This window comes from Artemia franciscana, unplaced genomic scaffold, assembly GCF_032884065.1.
Source record: "Artemia franciscana unplaced genomic scaffold, ASM3288406v1 Scaffold_1013, whole genome shotgun sequence".
Taxonomy (NCBI): domain Eukaryota; kingdom Metazoa; phylum Arthropoda; class Branchiopoda; order Anostraca; family Artemiidae; genus Artemia; species Artemia franciscana.
In genome coordinates, this window is record NW_027062723.1 from 17,501 (window position 1) to 36,655 (window position 19,155).

The following is a 19,155-nucleotide window of genomic DNA, read 5'->3' on the forward strand; positions in this document are numbered from 1 at the left end:
AGCTTTTAAACTTCAACAGTAGCTACCCTTATATCATAGACTTTAAATACAAATATTCTGCTTTACAACACTTGCCTTAGATTGAATGTATGCTTGCTAAAGTATGTGTAGAATCTGGATATTTGGATCCCCGTGTCAAAGATTAGGCAGCATTTTCGAAGTTTAGGCTCAGGCTTAAAGGGTGTGTCCATGATTAGGCTTTGCTGTTGACTTTCAGTGTATTTCAGATTATGTTATATATTGTTAAAATACACAAATTATTTAACCCCTTATTAAGAAAATTGGGCAAATACAATGAACCAATGAATTGGTGATTAGCTGTGCAGCTACTGGTTACCTTGCCCTAAGTATTCATGGTTTTTGAAAGTATTTTTTCAAAAAATATAAGGCTTCTTTCAAATATGCTTCTGGTCTTAACAAATACGAAGTGAAGCTATAAACCACATTTTTTTTATTAGAAATAGCACTACTTAGGTAAATTTAGCTTGACACAGATCTCAGGTAGCAAATAAGGTAAGAAACCTTTCAGTGCTCTTGAAAAATGTAATAATTACTACCATTATAATTATTTACCAGCCTTCTGCCCCCCCACCCCCTAATACCTGGATATAGTTGTAGGCTTTACAAAAAATCTCTCATAAGTGAATATCCAATTTCGACTCAAAATTTGACAAAACTATCACAATCTTTGTCACCCAGCATAAAAAAATATGCTAGTGCACTCTCTGATAGCCATTCTATTCTGGATATTTGTGTACGTTTGTCTTGTTAGAAAACACCAGAGAATGGGTTTCAAGAAAAAGTAATAAACTCTTGCCTTTGTAAAGTTTGTACAAAATATAGCAAGATTTGTTTACATTTGTACATATAATATATATAGCCTGAACAATAGCTCACTTTTCTATTTCTACACAATGAGGACAGTATCAGAATTTACTATAATGGGAATTAGTTGATTATATCCTCCCAATAGGCTTGAAATTTCAGGTAGTAGTCCTCCCAAAAGTAATCTTAAGTTTCTAGGAAAAATGAGACATTAAGAGAAAACTAACTTAATTTGCTACTCTTAGTTCTTATGCACCAACCTGGAATCAAGGTAAGGGACTTGATACCCAAATACCAAACCAGAAATAACCTGGAAACATATGCTGAGGGATACTTTCCAAAGGTTAGCCACTAAACACTTGTCAACAGAGTTTACATCCCTTAACCTTTATATACATGTAACCTGGATTTGTGTATATATTATATTTATATCATTTTTAAAGTTTATTGTTTTCTTTCTATTTGGTTATTAAATTGTATTGGTGACTATAGTTAAAGCCAGATTGTTTGTTTAGAATGCAAGTGTTGTTGTCCACATGATATCCAGGTAGAGCCTAGATTAAGCAGAAATCTGTATTTAGCAGCAGAGTCATGCAGAGTCTGTTATATTTCTGCTTTATATAGGTTTTGCTATAAGGTACATTCTTTGGTTGCCTGTCTCCTTAGACCTTAGTTTTCCTGTAGACAGATATACTTACTGTTTATTTCTTACCTTGAATCACCTTAAATTCGAACAAGCAGACGTGAGAGGATTGTATTGTGTAGCATTACCTAGTAATTTTGCAAGGAAATTTTTGATTGTATATGTGGAAGAACTGACATTCAGGATTCAGCTGTTAATATAATGCATTTATAATAGCAGATCTAAGTTGCTTTCCAAACTACCCATCTTTCTATATGCTGTCTGTAAAAAAATTATCATGTTTCAATTTCACTGGAACATATATTAAATAACAAACTAAAGATGTGATAAATGATCCTTAGGAACTAGATAACATTGCTTTAGGTATAACTAACTAAAGTACATGTCATGAACTTGAATTTGAGGTGCTTTTTAAGCATATTTTTGCTCAGATAGTAACTATTTGATGCTCAAGGTCGAATTTAAAAGTGCTCAGTAATTAAGTATAAATTAGAAGGGTTTGGTGCAACACTGGCTGTGAAAAATCTTGCCAAAAAGTCTCGTTCTTGAATTCAACACACATTCAGTATAACTGCCATATAACACACTACCCTTTCTGAAAAATCACTCAGGGGAAATGAATTGCATGGTGATAATAGAAATACCGCAGCTAGAAGGTGATGTTGATACACCAGTACTTCATATATGAACTTTCCAGATAGTCTTGGTATGATAATAAAGCTGATTTTTTCCTGTGTAACCCTGGACGTTTTTGCGCTGTAAAATTGATATTTAACCTATTACCTCGCTTGATTTCAGACTCTGGACCAGTTTGAATTTGATAGATGTGACAACTGTGAAGAGTTCCTGCGATTGAAGAGCAACAGAGAAGCGGTATATGACTGTACAAGTTCTAACTTTGATGGGTAGGTCTTCGTGATTCCTTTATAGTAGCTTTAAAGTCAGTGCGAGTGAGTATTCAAGTTATTATCATTTCTGCACAAACCAGAGAAATTTCTGTAGATGCTTAGTGATTTCATTTTCTAGCTTATGTTTGGCTTAAAGGCTTTGTTCCAAACATACAAAATAATACCTTTTACATTGGCAGATAAAAACGTTGATAACTTTTCTGGTTAATAACAGAAAATCACTGTGACAGTTTTGCAATGAGGAAAAAGGGTAACCAGTCACACCTTCTTGCGCATAACGCAACATCGCCTGGTAACGTTTGTTACAATGATACTTTTAGAAATAGCCAACAGAAAGTAATTAGAAATTAGTGGCGAAGTATTTTGTCGTAAACTGTTTGGGTATTTCTTTTAATGCTAATGTAAAGTGCATCATTTAATCCTTTATGTGATCTTCCAAACAATACCAAGAATTACTCGTGTCAAATTTATATTTATTGTGTCAATATTATCAAAAATGCAGTTTTCAAATGCATGGTTAGTAAAGCTTATAATTGTTTTACTATAGATAGTTCAGAAAATGGTGCAAAATATCCTCAGCTAGAAACTTAGGCAGAGCAATTAAAAAGGAGGGGGCCACTAGGGCATCTACCCGAAGCGTCGTGGCTGGAAGGAGGGAAGGGGGTGGGGGTCATGGCAGGGGGTTTACCACTTTTGTCAAATTTTCACTCTTTTTTTGGTCTTATATTTGAGTCGTGAGGGGGAAGCTATAATTAATTTTGCCCTGAGCACCACCAACCATAGGAAGGGCTTTGAACCCTGGCTTCCCAAGACATTCATAATATCTAGGAAGCTGTTTTCCTGAGGAGACAATTTAAAATATTAGTTCTAGGGTATCAAGTACACAAATTTTGTAGACTCTTTCTCTAGCAAAGCAATAACGCTCTTGGTACCTCTCAACTCAACTAGATTCAACACAGGGGATCTTATATCAAAAATTGAATTTAATTATCCCTTCTTTGACCCATATTCTACAAAGTCAAAGTATTTGGAATATTCATGCTTAATTTAAAACTACATTGAGAATTCAGTGACATTCTAGCTCAATATTTTCCCTCTCCCCCACAAACCAATAAATTTATACCTAGTGTGATTGTTAAAATCTCATGAAGACACAATCTACTTGCATCTGTACCCCTTGTAAATCAATATTTTTTTGTATAGCCGGATCATTAAAACTGATGAGAAAGGTAAGATCTATGTGTACAGTTTGGGTGTCCCTAGTTCTTCTGTATTCTCATTATGCTAAGAAATTATGGCTGAGTATTTTTGGTTGAAGTTTAGGAGGAAGAGGTGAAAGGTTTTTTCACCTCTTTTCTGTGGTCTTTCCTTGAAATACTTTTAGATTTGAGGAACAAGAAAAAGAAAGCCATCATCAATTGTCATTACAATTGGGGACTGATTTGATGTCTAAAAAATTTGGGGGTTGCATTTTTAAAAGGCCGAGGAAAACAATGCTCTTAAAGAAAAGAAAGAAAGGGAGCTAGTTTAGCTTACGAAGACCTCATATGTAGGGAATGTGTACTCTGTGTAAAATATGCGTATAAGATGCACGTGGGTAACTGGCTCATCAGGTAAAGTCCAACACCAGTGAATAACTTTATCTGTGTTCATGAAACACTAACTATGGCTTTTATTCCTTTTATTTTGGATCTTATTTAATATCAGAAACTAAAACCAACTCCATAGCCATTTTCTGGTCAAAGTACTTGAGTGATTTTTGAACTGACATTTTAAATGGAAAACTTCGACTGTGACAGTAGTTCTCTTTATAGTGCTTTGGGTTTATATTATAGTAATAAAATTCGGCCTGCTTAGAAAGATAAATGACTCAGTGGACATTGGTAAAATTCAAACAGTTTTTTAGCCATATTTCATGCTGCTAGACAAAGCAGGGAACTTGCCTCAGAAGAAAGTATTTGGAAAACGTTTTTCCATATGGTGGAGTTTTCCCAATTGGGCATGCTCTCTAGAATACTTACAAATTTACCAGTATAGGGAAAAGTTTCAAATTTGACAACCTTTTTGAACATAACAATAATTCTTTCAATTTTTATTTATTTGTACCATTACAATGCAGTTTTTATGCCTTGGGAAACATTGCTTCTGACACATAACCTAACAGGCCATCAGTAAAAGAGAAATATATCCTAATGTGATAGTTTTGAAAGTTTCAGATTTTATTATTTTTTGTGATTTCTTACTTGGATTTTTTTTTGTTTAATACGGCTCTTTTACCTGTGCTTCCCTAGGATAAAAAAAAGTGTTTGAAGACACATTTGTTTTGCTAGTTTTGGAGATATCTTGGCATAGTTTTTCGATCTCTTCCATATTTGAATGTGGTTCTTAAGTACAATAAAAAATAAAAAAAAACGATAAAATATTTTTTTTTTTTACATTTTTGCGTTTTGTGTATGTGATTCTCTGATATATCTTATATATGATTTCTGAAGTCTTTCGCTCATTGCAAAATTCCTTGTAGATTACTGCTGATGATGAACACTGTATATGTGTTTGAAATATACAGTTAAATAATTTTATATCTATTCACTGTCAATTAAAAGGTTTCATCCCTATTTTGAACTGTTTTACTCTCGTAAAATTCCTTGTATCCGTTATATGTAAGATAGATTTGAAAATAGGATCCAAAATATTGGGAAACAAACCAAGTCTTTTCACTCGGAGTTCTTGACTTTAGTTTAGCAAAGTGCTGGGAAAACTAGAAATGCTTTGAAAACCGATAGTTACTCCGTTTGTCCTTTTTTATCATCATTGGTGGAATATTTTTGGGATACTCTATTTAACGAATTAATCTCAAGTAACGAAATCAATGAATCAAAGTAATTGATTTTAATTAAAAGAGATACCCTACTAGAAGATTGTTTATGGTAGTTGGATCAAGGAGCTTTTGTATATAGTAATGTGTGATTGATATCCTAAAGTGACAGGAAAAAGTAAAGAACATCAAAGTGAGAAAAGTAAGTTGGGATAGCGAATTTACCCATGTTCAACCTAAGGGTTTCAATTTTTTAATGCAGGTAGATTTTAAATAAATAAAAAAAATTTATAAGATTTATTAAACCTCTTTAAATTTAACTCATCTTGTTTAAAATGACCTCCTTTCGCTCCGACAAATGGGGACCTAAAATGGATCTTTTCATTTTTTGATTTCGAAGGTTCGACCCGTGGTCCAAGTCATATTCATGTCTTCATTTGTTTTTTTGTGGATTAAAGCGTTTCATCTCTACACAAAATAATGTCATCCCTTGGTGGAATGTGGATGCATGTTAGACATCGTATTGTTGTTTTTAATAAAGGATATTCTCGTATTTGGCCAAAATTTCATTTTAATCTTATCCAACTAGTAATTCTATTTTTAGGCGTTTTTGTAGAAATTTTATATTGAAAGGGGAAACCCTGGTTGAGTGTCATTTTAGGCTGAAGTATCTTCATGTGTTTTTTGGGCATAACTTTTTTTTTGAGGGGGGGGGGGTAAGTTCACCCTTCTTCCGAGTGAATCCATAATAATAATTATTCAGAAAAACAAGAATTGTCTTTAAAGCTATGATTGTTGTCTGGTGTCCAGACGAGGGCAGAAGTTTTAACTTTAATGTTTTTATTGTTTAGAATGGTTGCTATGATGAGTCCTGAAGATGGTTGGGTAGCAAAGTGGCAAAGGATAAGTGAGTACCTTCCTTTTTCAATTATTGTTAAACTTCGTTTTAGGTGAAAGTATAAAAATAAGTAGTTCCATAAATAATTTTTACATTAAATCCGAAAACCCATAAGAATTTTTCCGTTGTCTAAATTTGTCTTGCAATAGTTAATCTTTGTTCTTTCTTTATTAATCAGGTTCCTATTCTCATCTCATTATGCAAACATAAATTTTCTACCACCATTAATTTCTGACAAGTAGTTGTTTCTACTTGTTTGATATTTTACTTTTTTCGTGGTTTAAAAAGTTGTTTTAATCCAGGTTCCTATTCTCATCTCATTATGCAAACATAAATTTTCTACCACCATTAATTTCTGACAAGTAGTTGTTTTTTTTTTTTTTCACTGACGCACCGAAAATTCGACAAAAAGATTACAATACTTGACAATTACTACTATTACTATTAACAACTCACCACAACACCAAATTGCCTGAGGCCAAAACAGCTAGGCACACTCATCCTCCATCTAATTTATTCAAAACCTCCTTCTTTGCACCCTCCCAGGAAGTTCCAATTCCCCTTAAATCTTTCCTTACAACATCCTGCTACCCCAGCCGAGGACGACCTGCTTTCTGTTTAGCCCTAAACGGTTGGCCGAAAAGGATAATCTTTGGCAATCTATCCTAAATAAATTGGCAATCTTGGGCAATTTATTCCTAAATACAACAACGATGATATTTACATACAATAACCTTAATTGCACCGAGGAACTAAAAGGGAATTTTTTATTTGATCAAAGAGCAAAAGTTTTTGGGTTTTTCGTGTTGTGATTTCAGAAGTTTTGTCTGAATCAGCTAAGTTTGCACCTAAAACTTTAATAATAATCAAACAGTTCGTGGTAACGAACTGTAGTAAGGAGCGACCCGGCTCAATAGTAACCAAAACTCTAAAAAATGGAATTTTGATACCAATAGCTACATCAAAAGAATCGCATTTTAATGCTGATTTTAAATATATAAGTTTCATCAAGTTTAGTCTTACCCATCAAAAGTTACGAGCCTGAGAAAATTTGCCTTATTTAAGAAAATAGGGGGAAACACCCCCTAAAATCATAGAATCTTAACGAAAATGACACCATCAGATTCAGCGTATCAAAGAACCCTACTGTAGAAGTTTCAAGCTCCTATCTACAAAAATGTGGAATTTTGTATTTTTTGCCAGAAGACAAATCACGGGTGCGTGTTTATTTGTTTGTTTGTTTTTTGTTTTTTTTTTCCAGGGGTCATCGTATCCACCAAGTGGTCCTAGAATGTCGCAAAAGGGCTTATTTTAACGGGAATGAAAAGTTCTAGTGCCCTTTTTAAGTGACCAAAAAAATTGGAGGGCATCTAGGCCCCCTCCCACGCTCATTTTTTTCTCAAAGTCAACGGATCAAAATTTTGAGATAGCCATTTTGTTTAGAATAGTCGAAAACCATAATAACTATGTATTTGGGGATGACTTACTCCCCCACAATCCCTGGGGGAGGAGCTGCAAGTTACAAACTTTGACCAGTGTTTACATATAGTAATGGTTATTGGGAAGTGTACAGACGTTTTCAGGGGGATTTTATTTTGTTTGGGGGTGGGGCTGAGGGGAGGGGGCTATGTTGGAGGATCTTTCCTTGGAGAAATCTGTCATGGAGGAAGAAAAATTCAGGGAAGAGGGCGCATGATTTTCCAGTATAACTATAAGAAAACAATGAAAAATAAACATGAAAACGTTTTTTTTTCAAATGATAGAAAGGAGTAGCATTGAAACTTAAAACGAACAGAGATTATTACGCATATGAGGTGTTCTAAAAATACTTTAGCATAAAGAGCGAGGTATTTAGGAGGAGATAAATATCTCGCTCTTTATGCTAAAGTATTTCTAGTAATTTCAACTATTTATTCTACGGCCTTTCTGATTCAGGGGTCATTCTTAAAGAATTGGGACAAAACTAATAAAAATATAAGATTAGGAAAGTTTGTTACGTAAGTTAATTCTTAAGTTACGTATATTTTTTACTAATAAAAACGTTCGTTAAAAATTGAAAGTTCTAGTTGCCTTTTAAGTAACCGAAAAATTTGAGGGCAACTAGGCCTCCTTCTCCACCCCTTATTTCTCAAAATCATCTGATCAAAACTAAGAGAAAGCCATTTAGCCAAAAAAAGAATTAATATACAAATTTCATTTTAATAATTTATGTGCGGAGAGCCAAAACCAAACATGCATTAATTCAAAAACGTTCAGAAATTAAATAAAAAAAACTAATTTTTTTAGCTGAAAGTAAGGAGCGACATTAAAACTTAAAACGAACAGAAATTACTCCGTATATAAAATGGGTTGTCCCCTCCGCAATCCCTCGCTCTTTACGCTAAAGTTTGACTCTTTGCCACAATTCTACTTTTTGCTCCTTACTTTCAGCTAAAAAAAAATTAGTTTTTTTATTTAATTACAAAAAGTTACTTAAATCTTTAACATAGTACCCGAATATAAATTACAAATCTTTTCATCAGTTAGGAAGTATTTTCAAACAGTTCGTGGTAACGAACTGTAGTAAGGAGCGACCCGGCTCAATAGTAAACAAAACTCTAAAAAACGGAATTTCGATGCTAAAAGGTATATCAAAAGAATCGGATTTTTATGCTGATTTTAAATATATAAGTTTCATCAAATTTAGTCTTTGTCATCAAAAATTTCGAGCCTGAGAAAATTTGCCTTATTTTGGAAAATAGAGGGTAACACCCCCTAAAAGTCATAGGATCTTAACGAAAATCACACCATCGCATTCAGCGTATCAGAGAACCCTATAGAAAAAATTTCAAGGTCCAATCTACAAAAATGTGGAATTTCGTATTTTTTGCCAGAAGACAAATCACGGGTGCGTGTTTATTTGTTTGTTTTTTTTTTTTTTCCCAGGGGTCATCGTATCGACCAAGTGGTCCTAGAGTGTTGCAAAGGGCTCATTCTAACGGAAATGAAAAGTTCTAGTGCCCTTTTTAAGTGACCAAAAAATTGGAGGGCACCTAGGCCCCCTCTCACGCTCATTTTTTTCCCAAAGTCAACGGATCAAAATTTTGAGATAGCCATTTTGTCCCGCATAGTCGAAAACCATAATAACTATGTCTTTGGGGATGACTTACCACACACAGTCCCTGGGGGAGGGGCTGCAAGTTACAGACTTTGATCAGTGTTTACATACAGTAATGGTTACTGGGAAGTGTACCGACGTTATCAGGGGGATTTTTTTGTGTTCGGTGTGGGGTTCAGGGAGGGGGCTATATGGGAGGATCTTTCCTTGGAGGAATATTTCATGGGGAAAGAGAAATTCAATGAAAAGGGCGCAGGATTTTCTAGCATTACTATTAAAAAACAAAACAAAAAACAATTAAAATATTAACATGAAAAAAGTTTTTTCAATTGAAAGTAAGGAGAAGCATTAAAACTTAAAACGAACAGAGATTATTACGCATATGAGGGGTTCTAAAAATGCTTTAGCATAAAGAGCGAGGTATTTGGGAGGAGATAAATACTTCGCTCTTTATGCTAAAAATTTTTTAAGTAATTTCAACTATTTATTCTACGGCCTTTCTGATTCAGGGTCATTCTTAAAGAATTGGGACAAAGAGCGAGGTATTAACGAGGGGACCAACCTTTCATATATATAATCAAAAATATAAGAATATAAAAGTTTGTTACGTAAGTTAATTCTTAAGTTACGTATTTTTTTACTAATAAAAACGTTTATTAAAAATTAAAAGATCTAGTTGCCTTTTTAAGTAACCGAAAAATTGGAGGGCAACTAGGTCTCCTTCCCCACCCCTTATTTCTCAAAATCGTCTGATCAAAACTAAGAGAAAGCCATTTAGCCAAAAAAAGAATTAATATGCAAATTTCATTTTAATAATTTATGTACGGAGAGCCAAAATCAGACATGCGTTAATTCAAAAACTTTCAGAAATTAATTAAAAAAAAAACAAGTTTTTTGAAGTGAAAGTAAGGAGCGACATTAAAACTTAAAACGAACAGAAATTACTCCGTATATGAAAGGGGCTTTTCCTCCTTGACACCCCGCTCCTTGCGCTAAAGTTTGATTCTTTCTCGCAACTCTACTTTTTAAAACAATAAAAAACTTTAGCGTAAAGAGCGGGATGTCGAGGAGGAAAAGCCCCTTTCATATACGGAGTAATTTCTGTTCGTTTTAAGTTTTAATGTCGCTCCTTACTTTCACTTCAAAAAACTTGTTTTTTTTTAAATATAATTTCTTTAAAAAAAAAGAGATCATGCAAATAACTTTTGACTAAAGAGTTAAATGTAGGGACCTAATAGGAAATGAATTCCTGGTCGTCGCTGAGAAAGGACATGCAACGGCATCTAAGTTAAACCCAGTAAAACTTCATTTTGATAATAAAACAAACTAGAGTAGTAATTGATTTTATGTTTTTAATCCTGTTAATGTCTGAGTTATAATCTCAAACTGCTGGGAACTAGTGAATTTTGAGACTCACCTCTACTGCAACACCCAAGAAGAAAGTTGGCTTATAGATGACGTTGATGTTCCAAGCTGTGAAAAGAAGGCTCTTGGCTGATAGTTCCACATTTGATTTTGATGTTAATAACCTCTAGCTATCTATCATTTGTTTTGACTTTTGTCATTGACAAAAATTAAACAAAAAATTGGAAATTGGATAAATCTGGTATTACAGATGGTAAATGAGATGAAAAAAAGGAACATGACTAAAATGTTCTCTTGGTGGTATTAAACTTGAGTTTTCTAAATCCATCAGAGGCAATTCCATCAGCATAGATAAAAATTGAATTAGGGACTGGTGACGCATATTTTACCTTCTCATGAATTGCGTAATTTCGGCAAAATCCTTGAGGAGGGGGGCAAAGTTAGCCGCTTTTCCCAATTCAAGTGAAAATGACAGTAAAAATTAAAAAATGAGCCATTTGGTACCATAAATGTACTATCTAGTACTGTAAAGGTGCTTTATTGTACTATAAAGGTAAATATAAACTAAAGAAAACTGACTCATTCTGTTGATACTTGAATTATACAGGCTTATCTTAGCTTTGACAATATTTTTGAAGAAACCAAATTTCAGCTTGGGGAGGAAAACTGGGATCGGGGGGGGGGGGGAGAACCGATGTCCAGGAGGGTTAGTTGCCCCCACCCCTGCTTCTACATCTCACAAAACTCACAAATCCATGCCTCTGCTTCTAGAAAAACCAAGTCTGTCTCACATAATATAGCCTGAAAATTAGCTAATTTGATTTTTATGGCATTATTTGAATGATACCATCTCCCATAGCTAAACAACAACTTCTTACTATGAAGTACGTGTTTTCTACCCATAAACTTCTTAGAAACTTCCAAAGTAAATATCTGTCTTAACTAAGGAATTTCGGACCAGTGTCGACTGATTATCGACTAAAAGTCGATGAACTTAAAATATTTTTTAAGTCCCCTTGAACTTGGCAATTTTCTTTTTAAATTTTCAAACGGACCGCGTGAAAGATTGAGATTTTGGTACATGTTCTGTCAGTATTTTCATCAGTTTAATGGTTTTTCTTTTCTTTTTTTTTGTGTCCTGATATTGATCCTTTTGCTCTTCCATTCGTTCTTGAGTTGACTGAAAACATACTGTTTTGTTATTTTATCTTCTACACATTAACAGGAACTCCCCTGACCTATGGCTGTGCTCGAAAAAGGAAAAATCTTACATCTCTGCCCTTCGTAACACTTAATAACATGCTCTATTCCAAAAGATTTCTCATTTTCGGTGACAATTCCCAAAAAAATAGACAGTAGCCATTTTCCCTGCATACTAGACAGATTCTTTTGTATACTTGACTGAGTAATGTTTTAGCGCATGTTTAGTCTCGTAAAATATTGCTTTCTCTTTCATTTTAATATTATCTATTACTTTCTCTTTCTCATAGTTATGAATAGCAGATATAACCCGTTTTATATGCATGATACTGCTGATACAAACTTGAATGTACATATTTTTTTCTAGCTCGTTTGAACAAGGGCATATATGCGATCAGCGTATCTGGCAAACTTCCTCCTTCATATATAAGAGAAATGAAGAGTCGAGGATTTACCTATAGATCAAGAGACACTAGTCAGAGAACCTGATGGATTTATTTTGTGTCAAAGTTTTCGTTTTTGATTCTCTTTTTAATTGCCGTAATATTGAAACAAGATACTTTGCTTTTATAATACTGGTTATTAAGCAGCAGTTTTGAAATTATAATATTTCATTTTTCATGTTAGTCTCGTACATTAATTTTAAAGTCAATATTTCACAGTAGCGTGATCAATGAATTATACTGAAATTAAAAATGCTCCACCGGTAAGGCCTCCATATATCTTAAGACTCCTCATAAATTTCTGTTCCATAACCAGGTCTGATAACAACCCAGCCCAATGTCTTTCTGGGCGCTTTAGCGTATGAAGGTCATAATCTTAAAAAGATATGTAAATTCCCGGGTGACAAACGGATAACTTTTCCTTTTTTTGAATATTCTTGTAGTCTTTACATACTAACTATGACCGCTGCTGCAGGATTGAGAAGCGTACTTTTTACTACGTACAGATATCTTTCCCATAGACGGAGTCTCTTCTCGTAGGAAACTCTGACTTATGCCAACCAAATCGAAGTAATGCATCCAAATTTTGACTGTTGGTTTCATCGACTGAAAGTTCTTCTTTCTGCTTGTCAAATACCGGTTTAATATCTTTTAATACTTGATCTTTACAGAAATTTTGCAAGTTTAACCTACCGTCGATGAGTCCTTCATACAAAGCTTGTAATGGATCTATTGTGATAAATTCCTAACCTTTAACTGGCAGATTTGGAATGCCCAAGCTATGATCATATGTCCTCGCAAAGCGCAAGTGACTGCGTTTCCTGTCAATATATGAGGTACTGTTTGCTCGGCATAAACGATTTTCAACAATTTCTTTTGGGCCTGATCCTTACATGATATGAAGCCGAGAAAGCTCATGAGAATATGGAATCATCTTGATGGAACAAGTCAAGCTCAAGATAAGGATCAAAACTTGAGGCTCACAAGAGACCTCAAATTTTGCGTAGTCTCCTTTGCAATGAAATTGCGGAATTGCAGAGCGCCTGATAATATCAGCTGCTATTTCTACAATGATAGCTAAACTATGTAAAGTACCCTCGGCATTTAAAGCGCAAATATCATGATCTGCATTGTCAGCCACATGCTGAACAAACTTGTTTATACTGAACTGGGTTTCTGCTTGTTGGTGGCATAGTGCACACTTTTGAATTTATGCACATCAGCGTAATAAAAATAGAACTCTTGTCTATTCAGACTAACAAAAATTCTGAAATTATTCTAGAAGCCAGTAAGAGGAAATAAGTAGTATTTGTTGGTTTATGCCACTTAATATCATAGGCAGGAGTTTTGTAGGTTATAAGCAAGGCCATACCCAGGGAGGGTGTTACCGGGTTTGACCCCTCCCCCATGTCTCGATTTTTTTTGTACCCCCCCCCCTCCAAACAAGAATCCTGGATACACCCTCGGTTCCAAGTCCTTTCTTTCCCTTATCCGTTATCAATGACCAAGAAAACTGTAAAAAGGACACCTTAATCGCTAAAATAGGATATATCGTTGTTGGAAATAACCCTTCCCAATTCTAACACAAAGAGGAATAAAAAAAAATATCCCTCTTTTCTTCGTCATGGATCATGCATTTCCTTTATCTGCGACCCCAATTTCCATAATGGACTTTTTGCCCCCTCCTCCGCACTTTTATAGTGAGTTTGACCCATTTCGCATAGGAGATGACGATTCCGATTTTGGATATGTTAATAGTCACATTTTTTCTTTGTCGATGATGTAAAAATCATTTTTATGGTAATTTGTTCAATGTGTGACCCGTTTTGTCGCATCCTTAGTATATTATAGCCTTTGTCTAACCTCTTTACATCAACCAGGACACATAATCAGTACCTCTTAATAAGGTATAACTGAGTTTTAAAATGCCCCTGGGAACTTGTTGTGCAACAGTTTGAACACCTCCAATGTAGAAGAGATTCTGAGCTCTCTTAGGAAAAAAGCAAAATTCCACGTTTTTGTTGATAGGAGATTGATAGAACCACAGCTGGGTTCTCTGATATACTAAATGTATTGATTTTCAAAGAGTTCGTAATAACGAACTGTAGTAAGGAGCGACCCAGCTCAATAGTAACCGAAACTCTAAAAAATGGAATTTTGCTACCAATAATTACATCAAAAGAATCACATTTTAATGCTGATTTTAAATATATAAGTTTAATCAAAATCAGTTATACTTATCAAAAGTTACGAGCCTGAGAAAATTTGCCTCATTTTAGAAAATAGGGGAAAACAACCCCTAAAAGTCATACAATCTTAACGAAAATCACACCATCAGATTCAACGTATCAGAGAACCTTATTGTACAAGTTTCAAGCTCCTATCTACAAAAATGTGAAATTTCGCATTTTTTGCCAGAAGGACGGATCACGTATGCGTGTTTTTTTTTTCTGTTTTTTTTTTTTTTTTTTCAGGGGTGATCGTATCGACTGAGTGGTCCTAGAATGTCGCAAAAAGGCTCATTCTAACGGAAATTAAAAATTCTAGTGCCCTTTTTAAGAGACCAAAAAACTGGAGGGCACCTAGGCCCCCTCCCACGCTCATTTTTTCCCAAAAGTCACCGGATCAAAATTCTGAGATAGCCATTTTATTCATCATAGTCGGAAAACCTGATAACTATGTCTTTAGGGACGACTTACTCCCCTGCAGTTCCCGTGGGAGGGGCTGCAAGTTACAAACTTTGACCTGTGTTTACATGTAGTAACGATGTCTGAGAAGTGTAAAAAAATGTTCTAAGTATAAATACAATAATTAGTTTGTTAAATAAGACTGGCAAGAGAGCTTTTATAATATTCACTATTTCTAGACCGAATCACACACTAGAATGCCACTAAACACGACACAGCAGGGACATGAATAAACAAGAAGAGAACTGTTGCTTGAATTAGAAACATCCTTCAAATAACAGAATTTGACAATGTCATTTTAGTTTTTCTTCTTGTATTCGATGATTTACTTAAACTGTACGTAGAAATAAATTTGTATATGTTCTCCCACCCCCACCCCCCCCCCCCAAAAAAAACTCGATATTTGAACCTTTTAAGTATCACCTTTTTGTAAACTAAAACTGAACGGGAAAACCCTTTCCTCACCACATTCACCTTATTTTGCCTTCGGCTAAATAAACCAAGCTTTCGATTTCAGTTCTAGAGTTTAAATTTAATATATTTAAGAAAAAGGTGTACCAATCGACCATTTTTTCATAAAACGAAAAACCACACACAAAAATTGTTTATATACAATTCAATCAAAACGGAAGAAAGACTCCAAGCCAAAGCACACGAAAACCATACCTATAAAAAGATGAAAGAGAACATATATATCTTCCTTGAAAAAAAGAAATTCATGGCACAGCTCCATTTCCTACCCACATTCGGCTGATGGATGGATTTCTGTTCATCAGCAAGAAATTTCAGCTCAGAGCATCTGTCACTTTAAAATTAATAATGGAATTGACTAGCTTAGCTCCTTGAAAGAAAACGAAGGGGGCTTGACTCAAATTCTAAAACGGCTACTCTGGCCAGTAGATCCTGCCCCAGTACTACCAGCTCGACGGTCGTCTTCTTCATCGCTAACGCACGCTGCCGTCTACAAAATCAAATAAATATTTCAGCAGAATAAATTAGGTAATCCGCTCTTACTCTTGGATATAGATGAGCAAAGGCTGAATCGATTTAGAGAACTTTTCACATTATTTTAGATTTTAGCATAAAAGCACTTAATTATAGTTGTTTTGGAATTTATAAGGATTCTCTAAAATTGATTCGTTAAAAAAAAAGGATTCGATACTTTTTTTTATCCAGATGCAAGTTTGACTAATTTCGAAATAAAATTTACTGGAGATACATCCTACACACTCCTACGCTGGAGTGTGTACGAATTTACACATAAACAGCTTTACATCGTTGGATTGGTATATTAATAAAAAAACAGGCAACATCTTCTCTTATACTTTTCTCTATTGATTTATTTATGAAATTCCAATCAATTTAGCTTTCGAAAGGGCTAAAGATAAATGTTAAGAAAAGCTTAAACTTCCGGGACAATTCCTAGAATTTAGTTTTAAGAAAAAATAGCACCATAATTAAATGTTGCAAAATAACGGTTCAAATAACGACCCATGGTTCAAAATTGTGGTTACAAAAATTGATAAAAATTATTGGGGCTTAGTAATATTGACTAACATTAACGACAAAAAAAAGATACAACTCAGGGAGTTGAAAGCTCCCTTTCTTCAATGCGCCAACAAAGTTAGAGTAATATCTTTATTCAGGCTTGCTATATACGTGTTTGCTAACTTAACGAAAAAATATAAGCTTTTGAAAGAAAAAAAAAATACAAAAATCTCAGTACTCGAATTCCATTTCACTGAGCGTAGCCTTCCCCTCCGTATGTTCCTGATCAACTATTAGTAAGTCAACTTTGTTATTGTTCTTTTATTTCCTTTATTGATTTATTAGCCAGATAAAGAAAAGATTTATACTGTATTCAGTTCTTAGTTAGAATTATAATAAAGAATTATTGAAGGTTTAAAACAAGGCCGTATCTAGCGAGGGGAGGGGGTGCTAGGATGTTTGACCCCCCCCTCCCGAAGTGTTTGTCGGACTAGTAAGAACGTAGTAAAGACGAATATAAAAATTAAAGATGCGTTTTTAACTTTTTTTTGCATCCCCCCAAAAAAAATCCTTCTATACCTCCCCCTAAGAAAAAAAGTCCTGGATACGGACCTGGTTTATAATGACATATTCACAGTTCTGTAATTTTTAATTTATCCCCCCCCCCTCGCCAAAAAAAGCCTTGGTTCCACGATTTTTGTTGTTGATAAGCCACATGCAGAAGTGTTACCTATTATATTTGACTCTGAGAGTTATAATAAAGAATTACTTAAGAGTTATAATGAGATATTAGAACAATTTTGAACTATCCCCAATTTGCCCTCTTCGCTCGTACAAAAAGTCTTGCGTACGTGTCTGGCTGCAGCCTAAGCCTTCCATAGTTGTACGGCCAATTAAATTATTTATTTCAATGAATATAATAATAGATTCTTTTGTAGTAATGATTTACTTGGTAAACCACTATATTTAAAATGAATTTGGTATTAAGACAAGGAAATCTGAAAGGATGAAAAAATAAATTAATGCTAGTTCCCTTTTTGCAGCCCCTTGCTACTAATATCGAATTTTATTGTTTAATAGCTTCATTTATTTGCGTATTATTATTAGTAAAAATGGTGAATGCAGGGAAGATGTAAAATTAGCCAAGGCCAAAGCGTTTTTTTCACAGTAATTCTTTTTTTTGGAAGAATAGGAAAATAAGTCGGCGAGCCAAGATTAGAATATTGGAAGCTACAGCGATGGCAGTGGTCAAGTACGGTTCTGAAGCGCGTGCGATCCAATGAAGGAAGATTTGCTAAATGTTTTCCAGAGATATTGTCTACCGATTGTTTTGGGTACCTGACTGACTGACCGTATTTCCAATAATAATCTGTGCAAAAAATGTGGTTCTAGCCAAATTTCTAGAGCTATAAAGAGAGAAAGGTTGAGGTAACCGTATGCACAAAGAAGTCTGTGACTGGTACAAAAGAATTTGATCCAATGAATGTTTCGCTTTTGTATGTTTTAATTGTTTTTAAGTAAGGTGAAGTGTTGCAAAGTTTTTTGTGTAGTTTTTTAGGTCATTTCCTCTTTTCTTTTATTCACATTATACTCCGTTTTTCATGTGTGTTATAACGGGTTATAAATAAATTCAATTCAAAAGAAGACTCAGTATCTCTAGCTTTAAAATTAGAAAAGATGGATTTTAATATGTATTTTACAAACAATTTACGTTTGAAGCCGTCACGGAAAAAGGGGGTAGTAAAGTAGCAATGCTACTTGGCAGTTTTCAAATTTGTTAGCACTTATTGTCTGAAAATACCGTCTTTACATATAAAAATACTTTTTACTCAAAGAAAAGCTGTCAAAACACAAGTTGTGCTGCTAAAATGTCGGTAGCTTTGAAATTCTGTCGACTTCTGCTACTGGCAGCTTTGGAACTGTGTTCATACCCGGCTTGAAGGTAGTTGCCCCACTCCTTCAGTATTAAATGTAATCCTTAATAATTCTTAGATGTAACATTATGATTAAATAACCAGCAGTTTTTCCTTTAATTCAACTAGAAGTAAATGCAACATTAGTTTTGAAGAGGGTACTTACACTGGAGGACATTGTGACGCCTGTTCGACTAGCTGTTGCCTGAAGAAGGTCAACATCGGGACCCGTTCGATTTTCAAATAGGAACATGTTCAACGTTTCTTCAAAAATCCTCGCTTCAGGAAACTCAACCTAAAGACGAGTGGTGGTTTTATTTACTTTATTTAATTTCGAGTAGATATAATTCTTGAATATTTCGTTACTAACACAACTAGACATTTAACTGAGCGTGGGAGAGGAAAACATTAATATTTTTACATGGGAAGGGCAGAAATATTTAAACAAAATTCCAAAAACAACATGACATTTAGATACAGATTATATTATTGCAAATACATAGACTTGCGAGAGGAAGCAGGACCCTTTTCCATAGGACTATATAAATATTTATCAAGTTTCTAACGTATTTATTTCAATTAGATAAACTTAATGAGGCAGATGTTTCTGAAGAATATAAGATTGGACCTATTCTGGACAGTCGGAGAAAGGGCATGCTTCCCAGTAAGGTTGATTATTAGTGTTTTATTTGTGTTATACTAAAAAATTACACTTTTGAGACATAAATTATTTTTGGCAACACAAACGACACTTGAGCCTTTAGGAAACTTGAAGGGCGGTGGCCTCACTCTGTTATTTCGGTAGTCTGCGTCCACTTTCAGGTTTACTTAATTATTCCTTTTAATTGTTGCTCATTTTCATTTCCTCTAATA

General features: G+C 34.4%; 1 protein-coding gene and 1 long non-coding RNA gene across 9 annotated transcripts in view; one reads left to right on the plus strand and one right to left on the minus strand.

Moving 5' to 3' along the window:
• LOC136042282 (transcription elongation factor SPT4-like) overlaps window positions 1–12,372 on the plus strand; it is an 18,735-nt gene extending 6,363 nt beyond the window's left edge. The window contains exons 2-4 of the mRNA XM_065727236.1: window positions 2,267–2,373; window positions 6,043–6,098; window positions 12,119–12,372. Of these exons, the coding sequence (XP_065583308.1) occupies window positions 2,267–2,373; window positions 6,043–6,098; window positions 12,119–12,240 (285 nt within the window). The 3' untranslated portion in view covers window positions 12,241–12,372. The remainder of the gene's footprint in view (window positions 1–2,266; window positions 2,374–6,042; window positions 6,099–12,118) is intronic.
• A 3,026-nt stretch (window positions 12,373–15,398) lies between these two features.
• Window positions 15,399–19,155, minus strand: part of LOC136042283 (uncharacterized) — a 38,013-nt gene continuing 34,256 nt past the window's right edge. For all 8 annotated transcript variants that reach the window (XR_010621235.1, XR_010621231.1, XR_010621229.1 and 5 more), the window contains 2 exons: window positions 18,449–18,577; window positions 15,399–15,842 (listed from right to left, as the gene is read on the minus strand). This is a non-coding gene — a long non-coding RNA (uncharacterized LOC136042283). The remainder of the gene's footprint in view (window positions 15,843–18,448; window positions 18,578–19,155) is intronic.